The sequence below is a fragment of the Pantherophis guttatus genome, chromosome 3, assembly GCF_059756535.1.
Source record: "Pantherophis guttatus breed Tessera chromosome 3, ASM5975653v1, whole genome shotgun sequence".
In the NCBI taxonomy this organism is placed as follows: Eukaryota; Metazoa; Chordata; class Lepidosauria; order Squamata; family Colubridae; genus Pantherophis; species Pantherophis guttatus.
This window is the reverse complement of record NC_142065.1, coordinates 201,306,515-201,331,150: the sequence shown is the minus strand read 5'-3', so window position 1 is coordinate 201,331,150 and position 24,636 is coordinate 201,306,515. Positions and strand designations below refer to the sequence as shown.

The 24,636-nt window shown below is 46.9% G+C and overlaps 1 protein-coding gene across 1 annotated transcript; it reads right to left on the bottom strand.

Moving 5' to 3' along the window:
• Positions 1-5,085: 5,085 nt before the first annotated feature.
• TRIB1 (tribbles pseudokinase 1) lies at positions 5,086-23,689 on the bottom strand. Its single transcript, XM_034422293.3, has 3 exons — positions 22,996-23,689; positions 18,478-18,770; positions 5,086-10,086 (listed from the first exon to the last, which is right to left on the bottom strand). The coding sequence occupies exons 1-3, from the start codon at positions 23,374-23,376 to the stop codon at positions 9,618-9,620; spliced, it is 1,143 nt and encodes a 380-aa protein (XP_034278184.2). The 5' UTR covers positions 23,377-23,689; the 3' UTR covers positions 5,086-9,617.
• Between the last annotated feature and the right edge of the window lie 947 nt (positions 23,690-24,636).

The following is a 24,636-nucleotide window of genomic DNA, read 5'->3' as shown; positions in this document are numbered from 1 at the left end:
TGGACAATCTATAGTTCCCAAACCATCCTACGGTATCTGTAGAGAAGAAATGGATACAACTATGAATGACAATTTGAGTTATATATCAATGCATCATTGTGTGAGTTTATCATTCAACTACAAAGGCAACGTAAATTAGAATTCATCACTTGTTTTTCCAGCCTGATATCAATATATTAAAATGAAAATATACGCCATCATGACAACCTTCGAAATATGATAGATGAGCATTCATAATTTTAATCCACGTAGCCTTGCTTACGCAGAATTTAGCAGAGTTAAATATTGGTTTAACTATTACCATAACTTTGGCTTAAATTTTCTTCAAAACTCCTTCCTTCTCCTCAAGACCATGAACAGCTGCAAACAAGGGAAGTCCAGAACATTAAAGCATCCAGACTTTAAGTCCTCTCCTAGGTCAACAAAAGTTACGTTCATATTTTTAATGGTTTTTTTAATTTCCTTGGCTGAACATGTATTTGTTTACCTTAAAATCACAAAGTTCTCGCCGTTCTAAGATGTCATGTTACGAAACTTTTTCCATCTAAGATATAGTGTGCCCTGAATTGAGAGGGTAATCTAAATCAATCTACATAGGTAGTTTGCATATGTATACATCATCAAGATAACTTTAGGGAAATAATTTGAGAGATGATGCTGTGGGACCAATCAGCAAGTTCATGGAAACTATGCTTGCTGTGTGTGGTAACTTCAGTGGTGAAATCTAAAATTTGTTACTGTGGTGCAAATTTTGAGGTGGTGCAATGCATCCCAGATGACAACGGTTTGCTGGACATCAATTATAATAGATGTAACCTTCCTATAATTTGCCTATACAATCCACCTACAGAAAAAAGAATTCTTGCATATTCTCTAGCTGAGAAGGCTGGCGTAATTACCTTTTAGTCCCATTAGCACAGGAAATGGACTGAAAAGACAGCTTTGGGTAAATAACTCCTGCTCACCAACTAACCAAGTACATTTTCTTGCCGTGTGTGTTAAGTGAATCACTTGCAGCTGTTAAATTAGTAACACTATTGTTAAGTGAATCTGGTTTCCCGCATTGGCTTCGCTTGTTAGAAGGTCGCAAAAGGGGATCACATGACCACCACCCCCAGACAGTTGTGGTTCTCTACCCTAATAATTAACAACCGGTTCTCTACCCTAATGATTTCTTCCAACAACCAGTTTACCAAACTGCTCAAAAAGTTAACAACCGGTTTTCCCGAAGTGGTTCGAACTGGCTGAATCCCACCACCGCCCCCAGGACATTGCAACCGTCATAACTGTGAGTCCTTTGTCAAGCATCCGAATTGTAAATCATGTGACCCTGGGGGTGCTGCAGCGGTCATAAGTGTGAAAAATGGTCCTAAGTCCCTTTTTTCAGTGCTGTTCTCATCACTTTGAATGGTCACTAAATGATCTTTTGTAAGTCGAGGACTACCTGTAGAGCCAGGAATAGGCAAGATGGCACACTTAGGCAGAAACGTACTTGCAGACAACAGTCCTAGTCCTAAAGATCGATTGCGTGTCTGCAGCGGTGGGTTTCACTTATTTTTACCACCGGTTCGCCCCACATGTGCACCTTCCTCGCATGTGCCCGGCTTTACTCGCGTGCGCTTTGCTCACACGCACACCTTCCACGCATGTGCCCAGCCTCAAAAACATGGCTAAATAGGACGGCATAGCGCCGGGGCAGGTGGGCAGGCCCACCTCTGATTTCCACTACCGATTCGCTTGAACCGGTCCAAACCTCTGTGTGTCCGGTTCAAAGAACCAAGAACGACACAAAGAGTTACTTCAGAGCAGTTTCTTTACTGCTGCTCGCCTATGACAAAAATCTTGCCAGGCTAAAGCACTGCATAATTACTAGAAATATCCTGTGAATGGCTTAGGGAGAGCCTACCTTCCTTCTCTTTCTGCATACCAAAGATTCCAAGTTTCTTTGTCACTTTGCTCCCTGGAAAAGAGCCCCTCCCTCCTGTGTTTCTGGCCCACATTCCACATCATTCCTATTAATCTGGTTATTGTGAGTTGGGGGATTCCAGCTTACATATGACAGCCACAAACGGGAGGAGGACCATAGGATTAACACAGGGGTGTCAAACTCAAGGCCTGAGGGCCAGAACTGGCCCATGGGGTGCTTAGATCTGGCCTGCTGGGCTGCCCTGGAAACAGTGAACGACAAGTCTGCAGTGCTTCTGCCAGTGAAAATGGAGCTCGGGAGGACCGCATGCAACCCCATCTCCCCCAAGCTCTATTTTCCCTGGCAGAGGGTTTCAGGTGGCTGTTGCAGCCAGAAACAAATCTCGAGAGCCCGTTTTCACTAGCACAGCACTCAGGCCACCACAGGTGCCCCGGATACGAGTGATGTCGACCTGGCCACACCCACCATGGCCCCCAGAGCTCAAACACAACCCTGATGTGGCCCTCAATAATAATAATAATAATAATAATAATAATAATAATAATAATAATAATAATAATAATAATAATAATAATAATAATAATAATAATAATAATTTTATTTCTATACCGCCCTTCTCCTGAAGGACTCAGGGTGGTGTACAGCCTATTTAAAAACACAAGACAAAACATCAATTAAAAATTTAAAATAATTAAATAAATTTGGCTCAATTTAAAACCCCACAAATTTAAAATACTCCAATTTAAAATTATTATGTTGATAGCCCAGCCTGGCGGAACAACAGGGTCTTCAGTGCGCAGTGAAACACCCGGAGGTCGGAGATCTTACGTATTTCCCGGGGCAGTTCATTCCACAGGGCTGGGGCTCCCACAGAGAAGGCCCTCCCCCTGGGTGTCGCCAGCCGACATAACTTGGCTGATGGCACCCTGAGGAGACCCTCTCTGTGGGAGCGAACTGGCCAGTGGGAGGCTATTGGTGGCAGAAGTCGGTCTCGAAGGTACTCGGGTCCTGTGCCATGGAGCGCTTTAAAGGTGGTTACCAACACCTTGAATCGCACCCAGAAGTCCACTGGGAGCCAGTGCAGCTCGCGCAGGAGGGGTGTCACGCGGGCACAACAAGTTGCGCCCATAACCACCCGCGCGGCCGCATTCTGGACCAGTTGGAGCCTCTGAGTGCTCTTCAAGGGGAGCCCCATGTAGAGAGCATTACAATAGTCCAGCCGGGAGGTGACAAGGGCATGAGTGACCGTGCACAAGGCACGGTCACTCACGCCCTTGTCACCTCCCGGCTCTATGAAATAGAGTTTGACACCCCTGGATTAACAGGACTGGAACAAGATTAGATGGAGAGCGGGGTGGGAGAGAAATTACTGTTGCTGATGTACAGTTCTTCAGCAAGAACTCTACGTCACTACTCCAAGTTGTTGAGAGAAAGATGATATTCATCCTGAAGACTATAAAGGTTTGGGTGGAAGAAAAAAAACCAAGTTATAATGGAACCCAAGTAAATATGGAACTTCTATCTGTTTTCCTCTGGTGTTAGTTGATCCATGGATGGACAGGCACAAGCTACCCAGCAGCAGGCTTATAACTGGAGGAAATGGTGTGGAACATCTTTCTGGTTGGAGGCATTTACCCATCTGCATCCTTTCTTGGTGCAAAACGTCCTTGTGAATGCAACTCATGCTTTCATCACTGCCCATGTAGATTACTGTAATGTCCTTTGCATGAGGCTGCTTTTAAAGACTCTTAGGAAGTTAAAACTAATCCAGAATGATGGGAATATATCATTCTTATAGTGTCGGTCCTGCCTTGGTTACCAGAATCCAATTTAAGTTGTGCCAACTTACAAAACTCTAGGGTAGCTCTGAGACGGCCTTCTCTAACTAAATTCCACCTGGCCTGGTAGATCATATAAGGACGGACTCCTTGTTGGTCCAGCTTTCTAGAGGTAGGCCCAAATTACAACTGTTCAAAGGCATGGGCTGCCCATATCTCTCACTAATGAAGGCAGATATATGTGTCCCAGGCTAATGTTGCAGGATCCAATTGGAGTCAGTCACCAGAACCAAGTAAAGGTAAAGGTTCCCCTCGCACATACGTGCTAGTCGTTCTCGACTCTAGGGGGCAGTGCTCATCTCCGTTTCTAAGCCAAAGAGCCAGTGCTGTCCGAAGACGTCTCCGTGGTCATGTGGCTGGCATGACTAAACGGTGAAGGCGCACGGAACGCTGTTACCTTCCCACCAAGGTGGTCCCTATTTTTCTACTTGCATTTTTACATGCTTTCGAACTGCTAGGGTTGGCAGAAGCTGGGACAAGTAACGGAAGCTCACTCGGTTACGCAGCGCTAGGGATTTGAACCACCGACCTTTCTGATCGACAAGCTCAGTGTCTTAGCCACTGAGCCACCGCATCCAGAACCAGAGGTTTATTCTAATCCTTATTTATTTTTCCAAGCTTTCAGGACTCATGTAGGAGCCCATCCTCAGGGAACTCCTCTCCAGAATGACACTTGTGCTGGAGGAGCACCACCTCAGGGAACTTCTCTCTCTCTAGAACAGGGGTCTCCAACCTTGGCAACTTTAAGACTTGTGGACTTCAACTCCCAGAATTCCTCAGCCAGCTTTGCTTTGTTGGCTGAGCTTTGCTGGCTGAGGAATTCTGGGAGTTGAAGTCCACAAGTCTTAAAAGTTGCCAAGGTTGGAGACCCCTGCTCTAGAATGACACATTCTGGAGAGAGAGAAAAGTTCCTGGAGGATGGGCTCCAGCATGAGTCCAAAAGCTTGTGAAGAATAAACCTCTGAATCTGGTGATTCAGATTGGATCCTGCAAACTTGAAGATGTTGCTTTTTTGGAGTAGCACCAGTGATGGAATAGGACTTCCTTGAAACCAGAGCAGCCCCTCCCTAGAAACTTTAGAAAGTTATTAAAAACGGAGCTTTTTTTTTTTTTGAAGTTATTTCAATAACATCATCTACACCACCTGTTGTTATCATTTTTCTCTACTCCCTTCCAGTTTTGATTTTGCAATTTGCTGTTGTGTTTTTTTTAACTCTGTTGTATTTGTTTTCACTGGGACATTTTAAGTGCCAAGTGTTGCGAGATTGTGGCAGGATCAAAAATGAGGAAATCCCACAAAGCTTCAAAGGAGGCAAACAATTTGTTATGAAACCAGATTTATTAAAGTTTTTTTGTACAGGAATTTTACAACTTTCGTCATGATAATCCTCAAAATATGTACATATTTACAGAGTTTCAACAGTGTTATTAACTTTCCACCTACCAAAATATACAGAGTTCTAGGCAGGTCCAAGGATATTTAAAAAAAAAAAAAAAAACCTGTATCACAGATACAAATATATTAAAGCAAATCACAAGAGTCTTAGTGCAATTAAGGTCAACAACTTTTCACCTCTAATTATCTTGATTTATCAAGTTAGTATTGCCAGCCATCATTCACATTTAATCTGCTCTTTGCTAACTCGGATTTATTTAGGGCACACGCACCAGTTATTAAATTAGAAAAATAGAACTCGGTGACAAAACACTGCATGAGACGTACACAGGAGAGAAAGCACACTGAATCTTGGGAGCCCTTTTATTTATTTATTATTTTTTGCAAAAGCCTTGAAATAGTTATCGCATGAGATTTTAAAACCTCACTTTTTCAGCTCTGTCTATAAGAAACTATGGCTATTGCGGTCATTGTACGTGGCTTATTATCAGCAATGGCTTCACAGAACTACATTTCCCATTGTACCTTGAAAGATAAAGCTATGTAAGTCTGCAGTGTGTTCTTATCCAGCATCTAAGGCCTTTCACGTCGAGCTAAACTACAATTCCCAGCATCCCTCCCCAACAGTCATACTGGGAGTTGTAGTTTTACTACTGATTCTTACTCCTAGCCTACCCCCCCCAAGACAGTTTTAGAAAAATAAGCTAAGTGCTTTCCCATCAAAAACACTTTCTTTGTGGATTCTGCACAGACATACTCACAAGCCTGCCCACAGCAGATTCAGCTTTTTTTTTTTTTTTTTTTGGACTGTGATTAGCAAAAAGAAACCAACTTATCTTCCAATTATCACAAGCTTCTTTCAATTTTCCTGTCTGGAGGAGCTACAACTCAGAGAAAAACGAGCGCCTGTTTTTACACTTAACTGGAATGGACCCCGATGTCAAGGACTTCATTATCTGACTCAGAAAGTTAATGCTTATGCAAAATGCATCAATTATGGATCACAAATTAAAATAGGACCGCCTCTTACAGCCAGAAAGCAACGAAAATGCAGAAGACAGAAGGATGGAAGGAAGGAGAGTTTTATAGATTAGAGTTGGCAAGTCAAAAGGAAAACATGCTGGTATTGCTTCCTGGTTCAGCTACTGGGCAAGAAGAGAACTCGAGGGAGCCAGGGTATTGCATCACGCAACTTGCACAAAAAGCCAAAACACAACTGCCTTTCAGTCTACACAACGAGATACAGCTTATCTTTGACTCTCAGGTTAGGCCACCCCACCCTTGGCTGATGTGTTTTGTATTCGGATGTTGAGGCTGCTTACAGAGCGACACCCAACAGATACAAGGGAACCAAACCAGGCCCTTTCAGATGACTGCTTGGGAAAGCATGCTTAAAATTGACGGCTTCCGCTAACATTTGGCATCCAAAAGCCATGACCTGAGCTTTGAAAAGTGTATCTGGAATGACTGGATTCTCAGGAGGTGCACGGATGGGGTGTGGTCTTGGGCAGAGAGGGGTCTCCAAACTCGGCAACTTTTAAGACGTGTGGACTTCGTGACCCAGAATTCCTCAGCCGGCCATGTTTACCAAGGTGCCGTTTTCACCCTCTGATATAGCCAGCAAAAACGGCTGGATGACTGAGGAATTCAGACAGATAGACAAAATAGATTAACAGAGTTGGAAGGGACCTTGTAGGCCATCTAGTCCAACCCCCCGCCCAAGCAGGAGACCCTACACCATTTCTGACAAATGGCAGTCCAATCTCTTCTTGAAAGCCTCCAGTGATGAAGCTCCCACAACTTCCGAAGGCAACTTCTGTTCCATCGGTTGATTGTTCTCACTGTCAGAAAGTTTCTCCTTATTTCTAGGTTGAATCTCTCCTTGGTCAGTTTCCATCCATTATTCTTTATCTGGCCTTTCAGGTGCTTTGGGAAATAGCTTGACCCCCCCCCCTTCCTCTCTGTGGCAGCCCCTCAAATATTGAAACAGTGCTAACATGTCTCCCCTGATCCTTCTCTTCACTAGACTAATTCTGGGAGTTGAAGTCCACAAGTCTTAAAGTTGCCGACTTAAAGTTGCCCCTGGTCTTGGATTGGCATACTTGGGATGGGCAGGGACCAAAACCAGAGTTGGATAGAAATCTTTTTCCTCTGTTTCCTGGAAGCCCTTTTTGCTGGTGATGTCAGAGGGTGAGAACGGCACCTAGGTAAGCATACACAGATCCTCCCTTGGCTAACACTTGTACTTAAAAACACCAACATAAACAGTGCATTATTGTCAAGTCACATGCACATCCACAACTGTTTGGCTGCTGAGTCATGGAAGAAGTAGAAAATTGGTTTCACCTTTTCTATCAAATACAGGCAGTCCCTTGCCTGATTACCACAGCCGAGCCCCAAATTTTTCTGCTGCTAAGCGAGACACTGAGTCCCCCCCCCCATTTTACAACTTTTCTTGCCACGGTTGTGAAGTGAATCGCCGCAGCGTGTTAAGTTAGTCACACGGTTGTGTTAAGTCAATGTTTCTCAAGCTTGGTAGCTTGAAGATGGGTGGACTTCAACTCCCAGAATCCCCCAGCCAGCGCTGCTTTGCTGGTTGGGGAATTCTGGGAGTTGAAGTCTGCCAGGCTTAAAAGTTGCCAGGGTTGGAGACCCCTGTCTGCTTTAAGGGTTAAAATCCTATGGATATTCAAGAATGTAGAACAGCACTGAGGGCCCCGTCACTCAGATGGTATGGACGCCATTTTAAGAGGTCCACTGAGGTTGTTATGTATGGAGAGAGGCTGGGGTCTTTTTCCTAAAGCCAGAGATATTCGTTTTAATGATTCTGACCCTTTCAGTAGCAAAACACTGGAAGCTAAATACAGTTTGGCACCTTTGGGATTGGCAGCACAACGCACGCTTTTGTTATCTGTGGAAACTCTCCGAGTGTGGCAAAGCAGGCCTAAAACACCACCAAAGTGTCCCCAAATCTTATTCAGACTCAAGGCCACTTCATTCTAGATTATCAAGGCTCCTGCGGGTCAAAATAACAAAAGATTAGCTGCCGGATTTGTCCCTTCAACAAAAGCTCTGCTGAAAGGCTAAGCGGCAGCCTTAAATCTGGATTAACCAAGTTGGGTTTCAAACTGTAAAATCCAGCTGTTCAAAAAGGCTATAGAGCCTCTAAGATCAACAGGTTTTGCAAGACCTGGATACCCAGCCTGTCGCCTTGAAGGTCGAAAATGTTCAAGTTGGACTTTCTCTTGTCTAAGAAACCAACAAAAAACAACCGCTGGACTCTGCCCTGAAGGATACGAGAGCCACGCGAGGGAAAAGAATTGTTAGAAATCGTTGTCAGACTCCTATTCCACACTTCCTTTTTTTTTTTAAATGCCAATCCATCGTTCTAGCACTGGGATCATCCCCTAGTCCTGCCCGGCTTCGTAAGAACCACAACTGCATTTTGCTCTTACATCACCAGCAAAAAGATTCTGTAATCAAAGGCCAGCTGGTGATCCTGTCATCTGCATGATGGATGGGAGGCAGGAGAATCCTCTGGCACTTCTACCATTGCTGTAATAGTAAACTGGGCAGCGAAGACAGGCCATGTGGATATGAATAGGCACAGGGAGCTCTCAAAAGCTCTTTTCTATTAAGCGGAAGAAAAGAAGGAAAGCAACAAGAGGCTGCAACATTTATACAGGAAGTCCTCAATTTACGACCACAACCGAGAACCAAAATTTCCACTGCGAACTAAGCAAGGTGGTTGTTTAAGTGACTTACACCCCATTTTACAACCTGCTCGTTAAATGAATCACTGAGGTTGTTAAGTGAATTAGGCGGTTGTTAAGCCAATCCAGCTCCCCCCCCCCGGCTCAATTTACTTTGTTTGGCTGGGAAGTTCACAAATGGTGACCCACATGATGCGCAACCATCATATGCTGGTTGTCAAGTGCCCAAATTTTGATCACGTGATCGTGGGGAAATGGTGTCATGGTTGTAAGTGGGACAACTGGTCATAAGTCGCTTTTTCCCCCCAGTGCTGTTGTAACTTTGTAAACGGTCACTAAATGGATGGCTGTAAGTCGAGGACTAGCCGTATTGCAAATTCCAGGTAAAGCAATCTGATTTTTCCAATGAAATCCAACATTAGCTTGCTGTTTTCTCCAGATTCTAGTTCAAACGTTCAGCATGATTGCGCCGGATGGATGGCAGATCCCCGCTCCCCGACACCAAGGGAGAATCCGTAGATTTAGCAAGCCAAGATTTCAAACTTTCGTGGACGTGGGAGAAGATAAAGAGGCCTTCCACCTTGTGGGTTAAGTGCATTTGAGATCTCAATGGTCCTGAGTGGAAGAAGGCTTTTGGAAAGCGATGCATCTACAAGATGGACCCCGACACAAAAACGGACACAAAAACGCTGACACGCAAGAGCGACATCTCTTGTCCCCGAGGCAAAGTTGAGTAGGTGGAGCTAGCAAAAGAAGAGGCTCATATCATCGTCCTCCTTCAGTTGCTCCGGGACCACTTGATCAGAGATTCGTACATCCTGGTCAGCGTACCCAGATTCCAAAACGGCGTTGAACCAAGGATGGAGCAAAATTTCCGGCGCGGTGAGTCTTTCAGAGGGTTCTCGCCTAAGGAGGCTGCGGATGAGACACCGTGCTTTGGGAGAAACGTGGTCCGGTATGCAGAACTGTCCACGCCGGATTTTGGAAAAGAGGGCGGTAGGATCTGAGTCATGAAAGGGATACCGTCCCACTAGGAGAGTGTACAGCATAACTCCCAAGCTCCAAACGTCAGCCGACTTCCCGGAATAGGTTCCCGTTGTGTTTAAGATTTCTGGACTGACGTACGCTGGGCAGCCGTGTTTGTCCGACAATGCGTCGTCCTCTCCTTTCATGATGTGGGTATCTTCCAGGCTTTCGAGTCTCAGCTGCATCCTGGAGGACAGAAGAGGACAAGACCTCAGTTAGAATGCCAGAGAGGTAAACGCCACACTCACACAGATACATGCAACAGAGCCCATCCCAGTGGTGAAATCCTCTCCGGTTCTATCCGGTTCGCTGAACCGGTAGTGCCAGCGGCAGGAGGTTCCACCCACCTGCCGGAACGTCATTACGTCCTGTTTTTTAATCATCTGTGCATGCGCAGAAGAGGTGCGCGCATAGCGTGCACATGCTCCCCCGCAGGAGCGCACCCAAACCAGTACCGAAAGTAAGTGGATTTCACCACTGGCCCATCCACACTTCTCTCAAACGTCGGCCGCTGTTCTGAAACAGCAGCTTGCATTATCAAACACCACTGAGAGTTTCTACACAGGGTTAATTTGCAAAGATGATAAAATAAGGCACATGCTATGGAGTTCACCTAAGTTCATCAGCCTGTTCCCTTCTCAAGGACATTGGCACTTTTATTATACAGGTGAGCCATTGTTGATCCAACGCCACCGTCAAAATGCTCAGGAGCACAGCTTTTGAACCCCAATGGCTCACACACCTGGGCCACTTGAAACGTTAAACCAATGGACATCAGGGGTCAATGAGTAAAAATGCATTCAATGACACAGGGTCCTTGCCTTACAACTTATTTGTTTAGTGACCGTTTAAAGTTACAGCGGCATTGAAAAAAAGAAACTTAGGACCGTTTTTCGCACTGATGACCCCAGGATCACGTGATCAAAATTCAGGCACTTGGCAACTGACTCGTATTTACGACAGTTGCAGTGTCCTGGGGTCATGCAATCACCTTTTGCAACCTTGTCAAGCGAAGTCAATGGGGAAGGCAGATTCGGTTAGTAACCGTGTTACTAACTTAACCACTGAAGCGTTAACCACTGTGTGCCAAGAAAGCTGCATTGGCTTCCGGTGGTCTTCCGGGTGCGCTTCAAGGTATTGGTTCTCATCTTCAAAGCGCTCCATGGCTTAGGGCCCCGTTATTTATGAGACCACCTTCTGCCACCGATAACCTCCCACCGGCCAATATGCTCCCACAGAGAGGGTCTCCTCAGGGTGCCGTCGGTCAGGCAATGTCGGCTGGTGAACCCCCCCCCCCGAGGAAGAGCCTTCTCTGTGGGGGCACCCGCCCTCTGGAATGAGCTACCCCCAGGGATACGACTGATCCCGGACCTCCGAACCTTTCGCCGGGCTCTGAAAACGTTCCTATTTCGGCAAGCCGGGCTGGCTTAAAAATTTTTATTGGTGAATTTTATGGGTAAGGGGTTTTAAATTGGGGAAAGCCATTGGATTTAATTTTGTTTTAAATGTATTTTAATGTTTATATTGTATGTTTTTTAATCTTGGCTGTTCACCGCCCCGAGTCCTTCGGGAGAGGGGGCGGTATAAAAATTTAATAAATAAATAAATAAATAAATAAAATGGGGCCAAAACTCATTTAGCAACTGTCTTGTTTAGTAATGGAAACTGTGGGCTCAATTGTGGTTGTAAGTCGAGAACTATCTGTAACGCAGGTGAAGGGAATAAATTAGCCATCATTTGCTTCCTTCAGAATGGCCACCTCTTCAAAGGAAAAAAAAAATCACAGCAAAACTTCTAGGCATGAATGAGGCCACAAGACAGCCAGTATCCAACCTCACTGGCTGGATTGTCAATGGGTTGTCAGTCATCGAAGGAGAAAGGAGTGAAGGAAATGACATGTGCAAAGGAGAAAGACTCCATTGCAGCAAGACACATTCACAGGGCGACGATGATCTTGGATGAAAGCCAGTTTTGTCTTGGTGACATCAAGCCTTAACTCGCTGATGGGATTGCAGCCAAAACTTACATCCCTTTTGTTCCTGAAATAGTCGTAACTCTCTAGTTCAGTTTATACAACATCCCCACCCCTCAATTCACAACACATGTACAGAAAGAACCGTGCAGCTTTTATTTTATGCAGAATTCTCTTCCCCAAACCTTGCGTTGCTAGAGTGCTGTTTTTTATATTTGTGGATTAAATATTTTCCGGCTTCTGTGGGGCGGGGTGCCGCTTTTCCTGACACCGTTGGCTGGCCAGCCTCCTTGCCCTGACCTTCCTCCTCCCTTTCCCCTCTCCTAGCTGGTCCTGTACATGGAAAATATGAGTCAGATTGCCCTACCTGCTCTCCAACTGGCTGGTGGGACTCATGTTTTCACACCTGTGCTTACTAAAGGCTAACCTCTTGCCCAATATTGCTTCACCTCCGGGGTTACCAAACGCGTTGCACACAACATCAGCCCTGTGCAATTACTAAGTTTCTAAATTAGCAGCACGGAGGGGCAATCTGCTGTTTCAGCAAGTGATTCAAATTTATCACAGGCAGCCAACAAACAACTGTTTCCCTGCAAGGAGAAACAGTTGCTGTTGTTGTTTTATTTATTTTTTTAGGTCAACATGTACTTTCTGATAGATTGCTCTCATCCCCAGGCCCCGCTGGTTGCCAAAGAGCCATTGTTTCGCTACAGGCTTTTCAACCTTGACTTTGATCAACTGATTCACACACGCCTGTTAAAACCCTCGTTGAGCGCCCGATGGCTGGAAGTTACAAAGTCACCTAATGGCACTGAAAAGCAGGAGAACAGCTCAGATGCTTCATCTATGGTGCAGAAACCCAGCTACCCATCTCACCATGAAAGCTTCCATTCAGCAATCTCTTTGTCCCAATTGTCACTCTGGATGCCCACATTCATGTGCCACTATCCCACTGTTATTTAGAAGTGCTAATTTGCAACAGGAGACCTGAAACCCCCCCCCCCCAAAAAAAAACAAAACCCAAAAGGTTTGGGACTAAGAGACACAGGAATTAAATGCAAGAAGAAGACGACGATGTAATCTCCTCTTAGGGCAGGTGTCAGCAACCTGCGGCTCTGGAGCCGCATGCGGCTCTTTGGACCCTCTGCTGTGGCTTCCTGTTGGTGATCCCACCACTGGCTGGCCCTCCCCTCCCTTCCCAGTCACTCTTCGCCTGGCCTGAGAAGGTAAGGGCGACGGCGGGTGATGGAGAAGTGGCTGGGGCAGAGACAGACAGATACAGAGAGAGGGGGAGATAGAGAGACATAGAGCGATACGGAGGGAGAGAGGGAGGGAGGGAGGGAGGGGAGAGAGAGAGATGTCAAAAGGATTTTGTGGTTCCCGGTGTTTTTTAACAACTGGTTCTCTGCCCTAATGACTGGCTGGGTAGGCGTGGCTAGGGGGGGTCATATGACTAGTGGAAGTGAGTGATATCGGGTTGGCCACGCCCACCCAGGTTTTGTGGCTCCCGGTGTTTTCTTTTCTGTGGGAAACAGGTCCATATGGCTCTTTGAGTATTTAAGGTTGCAGACCCGTTTTAGGGAAATGAATGTTATCTATGGACCTCCAGTCCATAGTGAGGAGCAACCCCTACCAGATTCAAGAATTCAGAATTAGGCTGGGAATAATTTGTTCCTTAATGTAACACAGAACAATCAGCTGCTCCTTCACCCAAACCAAAAACAGTGAAATTAAACACCAAAGGCTTTAGAGCACGCAACGCGCGCGCGCATACAGGGAGAATTAACGACACAATCCCTAGCATTCACAAGCAACCGTGCTCCATCACTTCAAAGTAATGCACGGATTGCCGCAATCGGGCGTGAAATTGCTCTGGATGCCAAAAGCAGGACTCCCACCAAGTTCAAATGGGCTGCTTTTTCCTACCTATTCTGGGCCAGCTGACACACGACCCAACTACAGTTATCTTCAAAGGGAGGATCTCAAAAATTCCTACCTTCCTCCCCTCTGCCCATAGCACTCTTTCTTTAAGGGGTCCTACAATTTATCTCCAGAGGAGGGCAAAGAAAAGTAACCTTGCATTGCTGGCACAGTCGTGAGCTTGGGTGGAGCAGCGTGCACCCAAGCCTGTGAAATACATCCATTGATACTTCACAACGTTTTCTCTCCACCTGCCCTTAGGGCAGGGGTGAAATCTACTTATCTTCCCTACCGGTTCGGAAGTGCGCAAGTCACATGCGATTTTGGACCCTCTATGCATGCGCAAAGCCTTCTGCACAGGCGCAGAGGGTAAAAAACAGGTTAAAACCAGGAAGTAATGACATCCAGGCAGGTGGGTGGAGTCTTGCTCTGCTACTACCGCTACTGGTTCTCCGAACCACCCACCGCCACCACCGGTTCGTCTGAACCGGTGTGAACCAGTAGCATTTCACCCCTGCCATAGGGCCAAGATCGAAAGGACCACCCAATTCTTTCAAGATAGCCAATAAACTGGGCCAGCTCTCTGCTAAAACAACACAAACTGTATTAACACAAACTACATGACTCGTTCTCTAAAAATACAATGCAAACTTACACCGGGGGTAGGAGGGAGATGGTGTCGAGCTGTGCATCACAGGTAATCCTCAATTTACAACCATTTGTTTAGAGACGTTCAAAGTTACAACGGCACTGGGGGAAAAAATGAATTATGGCAGTTTGTCACACTTATGACCGTTGCAGCATCCCCGTAGTCTTTTAGAAGTCTTTTATAATAACAGAGTGGGAAGGGACCTTGGAGGTCTTCTAGCCCAACCCCCTGCTTAGGCAGGAAACCCTACATCACTTCAGTCAAATGGTTATCCAACATCATCTTAAAAACTTCCAGTGTTGGAGCATTCACAACTTCTGGAGGCACCTGATCAAACTTCAGATGCTCGGCAACTGACTCCTATTTATGACGGTTGCAGTGCCCCAGGGCCACGCAATCCCCTTTTGCGACCTTACTGACAAGCGAAGACCATGGGGAAGTCAGATTCACTTAACAACCGCGTCACTAACTTAACAACTGCAGTGATTCACTTAACAACTGGGGCAGGAAAGGTTGTAAAATGGGGCAAAACCCACTTAGCAATTGTCTCGTTTTAGCAACAGAAAATCTGGGCTGAATAGTGTTGAGTTGACCCCAACGCTATTCCTTCTACATCAAACCAAGGTGGCTTGAAGGCCTCCAAATCTGAAGGTAGCCAAGGTAGTTTTGTGACCTTCAATAAAGTCTCAAGACTTTATTGAAACAATAGATTAGCAGGGCACACAAATAGGTTGTACGCAATTGCCGAAAACACACTCATTCCTTCCCATTGTGCCACTGATGGCATTCCCAGCTAAGCCTGTAACCTCTCTGTATAGCTTCCATTCTCCCAACCCTTCCATTCATCACAGGTTCTTTATCTAATTCTCATTTGCCGTCAATGCCCAAATACAATTCATTTAAATGCATGACACTTAAAAGTACATCAATCTTTAATTCATGTCTACTCCGCCGCACACCTAACCTTGTAATCTAAGTCAAACCGCATGGGACAAAGTCATTCATAGACCAGTTATGCTAGTTTCTTTCTTTTTTAAAAAAAAAAAAATTGTTTGGATGGAAGCCAATTAACCATTGGGAAGCTTCAGCTCAATCAAGAGGAAGCATTTTGGATTTTAAACAGCCTCCAATCTCATGCCTGCAGCTGGAGTCTGTTAGTCGAAAATTAAGGTATTTCACTTAGCAATCAGAATCCCGTCCCCGTTTCTGTAGCGAATATATTTGTTTGCAAATATGGCAACTTAAGATCCTTAAGAGCACGCATGGCACGTTGTGTACAAACGAGCCTCAGTGAAAAAGCTTAACATTCAAACATCCGACAAGGATTAACCTAGTCATGTGTGCCCCTGCTGAGAAGCCAGGATCTGGCACCAAACTGCCAGTTCATAACTCTGGAACAAACAGGCTTCTTGTTCGTACACCATCCTGCATTATGTATTTATTTGCTCCAATAAGAATGTAGATTTAAAAAAAAAAAAAAAGCACAAAAATGACCTTAAGAGGCGGAAAGAATTGCAATTTAAATAAACAAGCACGCGTGCTTCTCCTAGGAACCTTTTTGTGAAACCTTTGGAAAGGATATTTAAGTGGGATTTGTGGAGGAAGAAAAATGTGGAAGTAAGAAAGCAATCTGATTAAAAACAGCGCCAGGAGGTTCAAGGTCTAAAAAGTAGCCCAAGGAGGCAGTGGTGGGTTCCTCCCGGTTCGGCCCAGTTCCGCCGAGCCGGTAGCGGTGACGATATGACATCACCGAACCGGTTCTGCCCCCCCCCACTCACCCCCCTGTTATTCTTACCTTTTATTTGGCCCCACCCCCAATCTATTGCTGCCTCCTGAGTCCCAGCTGATGGGCTATAAGGAAAAACTGTTTAAACTCTTGTAGGGGGCTTCAAAGGGCCGCCCTACAGCTGATCAGTGGTAAAAGGCAGTTTGGTGGTAGACCGGTGCCTCCAAAAACAAATGAGTAGACCAGTGCCTGCAAAAATAAATGGGTAGACCAGTGCCTCCAAAAATGAATGAGTAGACCGGTGCCTCCAAAACCAATGAGTAGACCGATGCCTCCAAAAATAAATGGGTAGACCGGTACAGCTCTGCAAGCAGTTAAAAGCCTGGTAGACTAGTACCTCTGCTAAATCCTAAAGAATTGTCACATGACCATCAAGCCACACCCACAAAATAAGCCACGCCCACAGAACAGGTAGTAAAAAATTTTAGAACCCACCCCTGCAAGGAGGTCAGGAACAGAGAAAATATGTCCCCTTTCAAAAATTATTTGTGCTATGCCTACATTGCAATCATTCAACTTTCAACATTTCGCTAGACCAGAGTTTGTCAATCTTGGCAGTTTGAAGTTATGTGGACTTCAACTCCCAGAATTCCCCAAGAATGGATCAATCATCCCACACAAAGCTGCTGGGTTAATAGAAAAGGCAAAGTCTCCATTACAGGTGGTCTTTGACTTACGACTGGCCGTTCCAAGTTATGACAGACCTCCCCCCCCCCCCAAATGACTTATAACCTGGATTCAAAGTTTTAATGCCTCCCCCTGCAGTGACATGTTGGGTAAACCGGTGTGCAATTACAACTGTTGGTAGCATCCCATGGTCATATTATTTTTTGGCCAGAAACTTGAATTTATATCTAATTTCCAGCAACAAAACACACATTGGGGACAACGGGTTCACTTAACAACCATGACATCCACTTAATGACAGCCACAAAAATGTCATCGGCTTGGGATTAGTTACGTGAGTGTCTCGTTTTATGAACCTCATAACGTACAATGGAAATTCTCAGCTCCCTTTTAGTCGCAGGTCGAGGACTACCTGTATATAATTTGTTGTCTACTTGTTCAGCCTGTTTTGCTGATCTAAAGAGGCAGGAAAGATTGTGTCACATTTGGGGCATTATTTTATGGCTGCTCTTTGTTACAGGGCTGAATGCTTTATCTTCCTTGACCTCACAACCACCCAATGAGTAATCCACAACTCCTATTAGTATTTTTATAGCAGTAACTGATGCATTAGGAGGGGGAATAATGGCACCCAGGTCTGCCCTGGCCTTGGCCTGGAGGGCGCCAGCAAATCAAGGCAGAGTATGCTGACTGGGGAATTCTGGGAGTTGAAGTCTACATATCTTCAAGATGCCAAGGTTGAGACATTTATACATTCTTCAGGGTAATAGTTCTTTGGATCCCAGCCAGAAGTGAGGCAGCTGTTTATATAACACCACTCGCTTACTAGCATGGCAAAAATGTTGGGCTTGAAATAAGAAAAGGGAAGGTCACCTGGGATGCCCATTGTCCCTTGAATGGGCTCTGCCTACCTGCCCTTCCCAACAGCGTTAAGGGTATAATTTCGCAGGCTATCATCAAAATGGCTGTAGCTTGCTACACATTATGGGAGGTGTTATCAGATATTATACAGGAGCCTCGGTGGTGCAGCGGACTAAGTGCTGTTAAGTGCTAGCACTTAGCTGCCAGCTGCCTGCAATCAGTGCGAGTTCAAATCTCACCAGGCTCAAGGTTGACTCAGCCTTCCATCCTTTCGAGGTAGGTAAATTGAGGACCCGGATTGTAGGGGCAATAAGCCAGCTTTGTATAGAACAACACCGCTTGGGGGGCCTGAAAGCCCTAATAAGCAGGTATATACATAAAAGTATGCAGGCTATTGCTATAATGCATTGTAAGCCACCCTGAGTCTACGGAGAAGGGCGGCATATAAATTGGACTAATAAAATAAATAAATAAATAAATTATTCCCTTCAAAAAAAAAAAAAAAAGTATTAGTTTCCCCAGACTGAATCACCATCTTTTCCTCATTCTATAGAGGCCTATTTGGTACAGAGAACTGCTCTATGATTCACAGCAGGGGTAAGCAACTGGCCTCGCCTGGGCCAAACCCGGCCTAGCGACGAAAACCAAAAACACAAAGGCTACGGGTTTAGCATTAGACATGGCAATTGGGAGCACGTGGTCTGAGGATCCTCTTTGGAGAGAGGCCTGAAAGCCAACCATCACATAGGCCCATCGGCTCACCTTTCTTCATTAGAGAACACAAATTTCCTGAGTTTGAGGTCCCCCAGCACAATGGCAGACTGGTGGCAGTGAGCGACTGCAGACACAATCTGTTTGAAGAGTCTAGCGGCTTCCTGCTCCGGCAGACGCTTGCAGCTCCTAACGTAGGAATGCATGTCACCAAAGTCCTTGTCGAAAAAGACATATGCCTTCGTTTCTCCGAGGATGACCTCCACAATCCCAGTGATGTTTCGATGTGATGGTAACTGGATGTAAGGCCTGATTTTGTCCTGGTAGTGTTTGAGAGGGAAGACCTAGAGATAGAACCAAGAAGGGAAAAAAAAGAGATTAAATAAGGTTTTATTGGAGAATACAAGCAGCATGATAGATTACCTTGATGGATCCTGATTAAAATATCTGCAGTCATGGGGTCCTTGGTGCTCCCTGAGCTTGGCTGCTTTTTTGCAGACATTTCATTACCCAATTAGAAAATACAACCAGGATTTTATTAGAAACCCCACTCCTTTCTATCACTGATTATGTTACCTGGTGGGATAATGAAACGTTTACAAGAAACAGCCAAGCTCAGAGAGCACCAAAAACCTTGAGTTACAAATATTCTCTTCTATTGATATCTCTACATTCATTAAGCTAAGTTCTTACTAATAAAGGAAGACTCTCCATCAAATCACCCACCAAAGAGGAGATCGCAGAAACTGCCACCTTTGAAGAACGCGGCTATGATCCAAACAGAACAGCATGGAAAAAGAGAGACAAATCAAGCTTTTGGAAGAATTATACACTTCCTGGACCAGGCAACTGAAGTTAAGATGCATTTGGTTTCTGTGCAAAGATATTTAGATGAGGAAGGGGGATTCATTTTGGGAACATGATGGAATAACAATAGTCCAAGTAGCTGAAAGAAAGGGTGGCAACTTGGCCATCTCCCAAACTGTTGAACTAGGACATCCCTCATGGCCCAAGATCCGCATGATGTCTTGGGCTGCTAGGTTTTGAAAATTACCACCTCCTGGAGGTACATAAGGCTCTTCCTGAGCTAGAGAGAACTTCTGCCTGTAGAGCATCTGGCGTTAAACACTTAGCATAGATAGCAAAGAAAGTCTTAATTCCCTAACAAGGACAAGAAGTATCCAACTAACAGCCTACTGGAAAACATGATACCAAATAAACGCTGATCTAATCTGGGAAAGTAGTTCTGATTGTATTGTATTGTTTGCGATACCTCTCTCCAGACACCGCTTAAACATCACACCCCTTTGCATTAAAACTTTTAATATCTACAATTCCTGCTTTTTGCATTCGAGGAAGACCAAAAAAACAAAAAAAACCCAGCCCTGAATCCTTTGCACACTCACTGTAAACACTGACCAGCAATTCCTTGCCAGCACGTATGTACAGTAATGCTCCCTTCTCCAGAGCGGTCAAGGAAAAATGAAGGGGAGGTGTGTTTGGGGGGGGAGGTTTGAAGAGCTATTAAAAGCCACCAAAGCAATCACCTCCCAGTGAGTCAAACAAAGGTGAAGGCAACCGAGCTGAAACATTTAGGCAAGGAAGAAGAAGATTAAAGCTTCTCATACTTTATTCACAGATATTTTGCAAGACTGCAATCATGTTCTGGGACTTGCGAAGAGCTTACTCACATCCTAAGCCAAGCTGGAAATGGTGAGTCTTCCAACTTGGCACAAACTCCCAGAGAGAAAATATATTGCAAAGGGTCTCCAAACAATTTCACACACACACACACACACACACACACACACACACACACAGAGAGAGAGCCTCTTCTTCCTTGCTACTTTCTCTCTTGGGTGGGTGGGGATCATCAAAGTCCTCTTCTCTATCGGAACTTCGTCTCCCATACATGCTAAAGCCGTGTTAGGCTACATCAGCCTGGTTGCAAACCCAGCGGAGGTTAAAAGATAAATATTTCAAGAGAATGAGACAGATTTTCCTGACTTGGAAAAGAGCAATTCTCACCACAGGTCAAAGAGTTTGCAAGCCAGAACAGGCAATCCTCTAAAACAGGGGTCTCCAACCTTGGCAACTTTTAAGACTTGTGGACTTCAACTCCCAGAATTGCCTGGGATTTAAAAACAAAACAAAACAAAATTCTACCCACCCACTTACGTTCCTTTTCTTCTCTTTTCTCTGTTATTATCTGCCCTGTGTTAGAATGTAGATTGTAAGGTGTATCAGGGAAGTCGATCTGGCAACTTAAGAGCCTAACCGGAGGCACGCCTGCTTGTAACTACTACACTTTAAGGAAGAGCATACGGGGTTCTAACTATATTTAGGCTGTTTCTAAAAGCAGGAGAAAAGCAGGAGGAGGTTAAAAGTGGAGGTCAGTGGTCAAAAGGCTCTCTAGAGCAGTGGTTCCCAACCTTGGCAACTTTTAAGAAGTGTGGACTTCAACTCCCATAATCCGCAGCCAACATGTCTAACTTTGGTAACTTTTTAAGATGTGTAGACTGGCTGGGGAATTCTGGGAGTTGAAGTCCACCTATCTTTAAAGTTGTCAAGGTTGGGAAACACTGCTCTACTGTAGAGCAAGAATCTCCATACTTGGCATCTTTTAAGACTGGTGGACTTCAACTCCCAGAACTCCCCAGCCAGTCCACATTATTTTAAAGTTAAGCATGCCGGCTAGGGGATTCTGGGAATTGGGACTTCAAAGTTGTCAAGTTTGGGAGGGAGGAGGAAAGTTGTCAAGTTTTGGGGGGAGGAACACCTGCTCTAGAGGGAGTCCATTATACGGCAGCAGGTGAGCCGGTTTGGATTTTCACACACCCTCTCCTGCATCAGGAGGTGGCTCAGTGGCTAAGATGCTGAGCTTGTCGATCAGAAAGGTCGTCAGTTCGGCGGTTCGAATCCCTAGGATAGATCTCCTGCATGAGCAGGGGGTTGGACTAGATGACCTCCAAGGACTCTTCACACACCCTCTCCTGCATCACGAGGTGGCTCAGTGGCAAAGGACGCTGAGCCTGTCGATCAGAAAGGTCAGCAGGTCGGCGGTTCGAATCCCTAGGATAGGTCTCTTGCATGAGCAGGGGGTTGGACTAGATGACCTCTGTTCCTGTTATTAATCCAGCTCCTGTTATTAATCCCAAGAGTTCCACCGTGGACTTTTAACGCTTGGAGCAGCCCCATTTGTTGCAGAAAGAGCCGGCAGGTGGCAGTAGGAAACTTCACGGCTGCAGCTTCAGCCTTTCTCTCTCTTGGCAAGGCGAGGAAGCGAGGGGAGGCACAGTGCGTGTTTTATTTAAAGAGCCGAGGAGAGACCTCATGGAAAACTTGGAAAGCTCTCCCCAGCTCTAGCGGCAGTCAAGTCCTGCTTGCGTACTAGGCTGCAAGGAGGGGAGCGGAAAACAAGAGGAGGATGACGGAGGAAACCTTAACCCTTCCTTACTCCCAGGACCTTTTCCCGATGCAGTTAAAAATACACACATACACACAACGCACGCATCCAGCCGGGATGCGCTTCTTTTCTTGCAGGGATTCGCTTCTTCGTGCATCCACATCCACCTCCCAAATATCGCCGGGGGGGGGGGGACCATTTCTGGGCCAAAGTCTGCGCTTGCAAAGCGAATCGGGTCCCAATTTTGGGAATTTTCAGAAAGGCATCGCGTTTTTTGCACGTATTTTTTCCTTTTCTTTTCTTTCCCGGGACCTTCAATTTTTTATTTTATTTATTTTATTTTTTTTGTTCCGATCCCGGCACAAATCGATGCCTTCTTGGCTTCCAGATGTTGAGGTTTCCTCGGAAGGAAGCCCCCCTTCAGTGGGGATCTGGGCTTCTTTCTCTCTCTCTCTCCCTCTCCCTCTCTCTTTCTTTGCTTTTTAAAGCTCCCTTTAAAAGCAAAAGGCAGAAGGGAACTGGTGGGGTTCGAGAGGCAGTTTGCAGACCGCGTTCTCATTTTATTTTATTTTTAATTTGATTTATATGCCGCCCTTCTCCGGAGACTCAGGGCGGCTTACAATGCGTTAAGCAATAGCCTTCATCCTTTTGTATATTTATACAGAGTCAGCTTATTGCCCCCACAAACTGGGTCCTCAATTTACCTACCTTAGAAAGGATGGAAGGCTGAGTCAACCTCGAGCCTGGGGAGAGTCGAACTTACTAATTGCAACGTGAAAGGAGCCTGGATAGCTCAGCAGACTAATGCATTGTAGTTTAACTCTACAATGCATTAGTCTGCTGAGCTATCCAGGCTCCTTTCACGTTGTTCCCCCCCCCCCTTCGCACAAACACACACAAACACACACCGTCGTCCAAAGGCTCAGCCTTGCAAGTCAAGATCTTCGCTTTGCAATGCACAACAGCCGATCCGGCTGCCCCTTGAAAACGCCGGCTATTATTCATCGTCACGGCCGCCTTTAACCGAGTCCCATTCAGGGCGAAGAAGCGGCGCGCTGTTGGTCTCCCCACCACCCCGGGGGAAGGTCGCTCTCTCTCGCCCGCCCGCAAGCAAATCCCCGAAGGCGGCTGCAGAGGCTGCCCAGCTCGCGCCCCGGGCTTACCTTGCAACGCAGCTCCCGGCCGGTGTTGATGTCGAGCGCCCTCGAAACGTGCTCCCGGTCGAGCAAGGGCAGCAAAAGGTAGCCGGCCACCAAGCTGGGGCCCTGGGCGCTGGCAAGCGAAGCTTCGCCGGGCGGAACCGGTGCGCAAGGCGACCCCGGCGCGCTGAGGCAATCCTGAGGGACGGCGGCGGCGGCGGTGTAATCGACGGCCAGGCGGGCGCACTTGGCGGCGGCCGGAGCTTCCTCGCTGGCGGCGGCGGCGGCGGCGGCGGCGGCGTCGTGCAAAAGCAAGCGCTTGGCAGGGGCGCTCCGGCAGCGGGGAGCGGCCGCCGGCGAGTGCAGAAGCGCGGCGGGGCTGCGGGGTTCCAGCTGGCGGCTCATGGAGCTGGAAGGCGGCGGCGGCCGAGCAGGCAGGCAGGACCTCGGGCTCCTGCGCCAAAGGAAGCCGGACGGGCAGCCGACGGAAGGAGCCGAGCGGGCTGCCGTGCTTTCTGCTCCCGGCTGGTTCCACCCGCTCCGCCTTAAAGGGCGCTGTAAGGAGCCGCGCGGGCGGTGAGCGAGCGTTGGGCAATGCCGTCCGGGCTGGCGCGCATCCCTTCCTGGAGCCCCCCCCCGCCGCCGACAGCAGCTCCGTGCGCGCCCAGCCGCCCTCACCGTCTGCCGGCGCTTCTGCCAAACTCCTGGGAGCGCATCCGAAGTGCCCCGTGACGCAAAGGGAAGTGGGCGGGGCCGCGGGGTGCCAGCCCGCCGGCTCATTGGCGGCTTCGGCTCCATTCAGAAGCCGCGGGAGCGAGCGGGGAGAAGCGGGCGGGCGAGGGCGCGCGCGCACTCTCTCTCTCTCTCTCTCTCTCTCTCTCTCTCTCTCTGTGCGCTCCTCAGAGACCGAGATGGAGCGTGGAAGTGGGGAGGGAGCCAAAGGTGGTGGTAGGGGATGAAGGCAGGGGTGAAATCCAATTTTTTTTACTACCGGTTCTGTGGGCGGAGCTTGGTAGGCGGGGCGGGGCTTGGTGGGCGTGGCAGGGGAAGGATCCTGCAAAATCTCCATTCCCTCCCCACTCCAGGGGAAGGATACTGCAAAAATATCCATTCCCTTCCCACTCCTGGGGGAAGGATATTGCAAAATCCACATTCCCACCCCACTCCAGGGGAAGGATACTGCAAAATCCCCATTCCCACCCAACTCCAGGGGAAGGATACTGCAAAATCTCCTTTCTCACCCCACTCCAGGGGAAGGATACTGCAAAATCCCCATTCCCACCCAACTCCAGGGGAAGGGTACTGCAAAATCTCCATTCCCACCCCACTCCAGGGGAAGGATACTGCAAAATCCCGATTCCCACCCCACTCCGGGGGAAGGATACTGCAAAATCTCCATTCCCACCCCACTCCAGGGGAAGGATACTGCAAAATCCCCATTCCCACCCCACTCCAGGGGAAGGATATTGCAAAATCCCCATTCCCACCGCACTCCAGGGGAAAGATACTGCAAAATCTCCATTCCCACCCCACTCCAGGGGAAAGATACTGCAAAATCCCCATTCCCACCCCTCCCTGGGGCCAACCAGAGGTGGTATTTGCTGGTTCTCCGAACTACTCAAAATTTCCGCTACCGGTTCTCCAGAACCTGTCAGGACCTGCTGG

Excerpts from the sequence above, each read along its gene's own strand:
- TRIB1 (XM_034422293.3), bottom strand. The coding sequence starts at position 23,376 with ATGAGCCGCCAGCTGGAACCCCGCAGCCCCGCCGCGCTTCTGCACTCG. Across the intron at positions 18,771-22,995 it reads GCCGGGAGCTGCGTTGCAAG|GTCTTCCCTCTCAAACACTA; the intron begins GTAAGCCCGGGG and ends TTCTATCTCTAG. Across the intron at positions 10,087-18,477 it reads GTGTTCTCTAATGAAGAAAG|GATGCAGCTGAGACTCGAAA; the intron begins GTGAGCCGATGG and ends TCTGTCCTCCAG.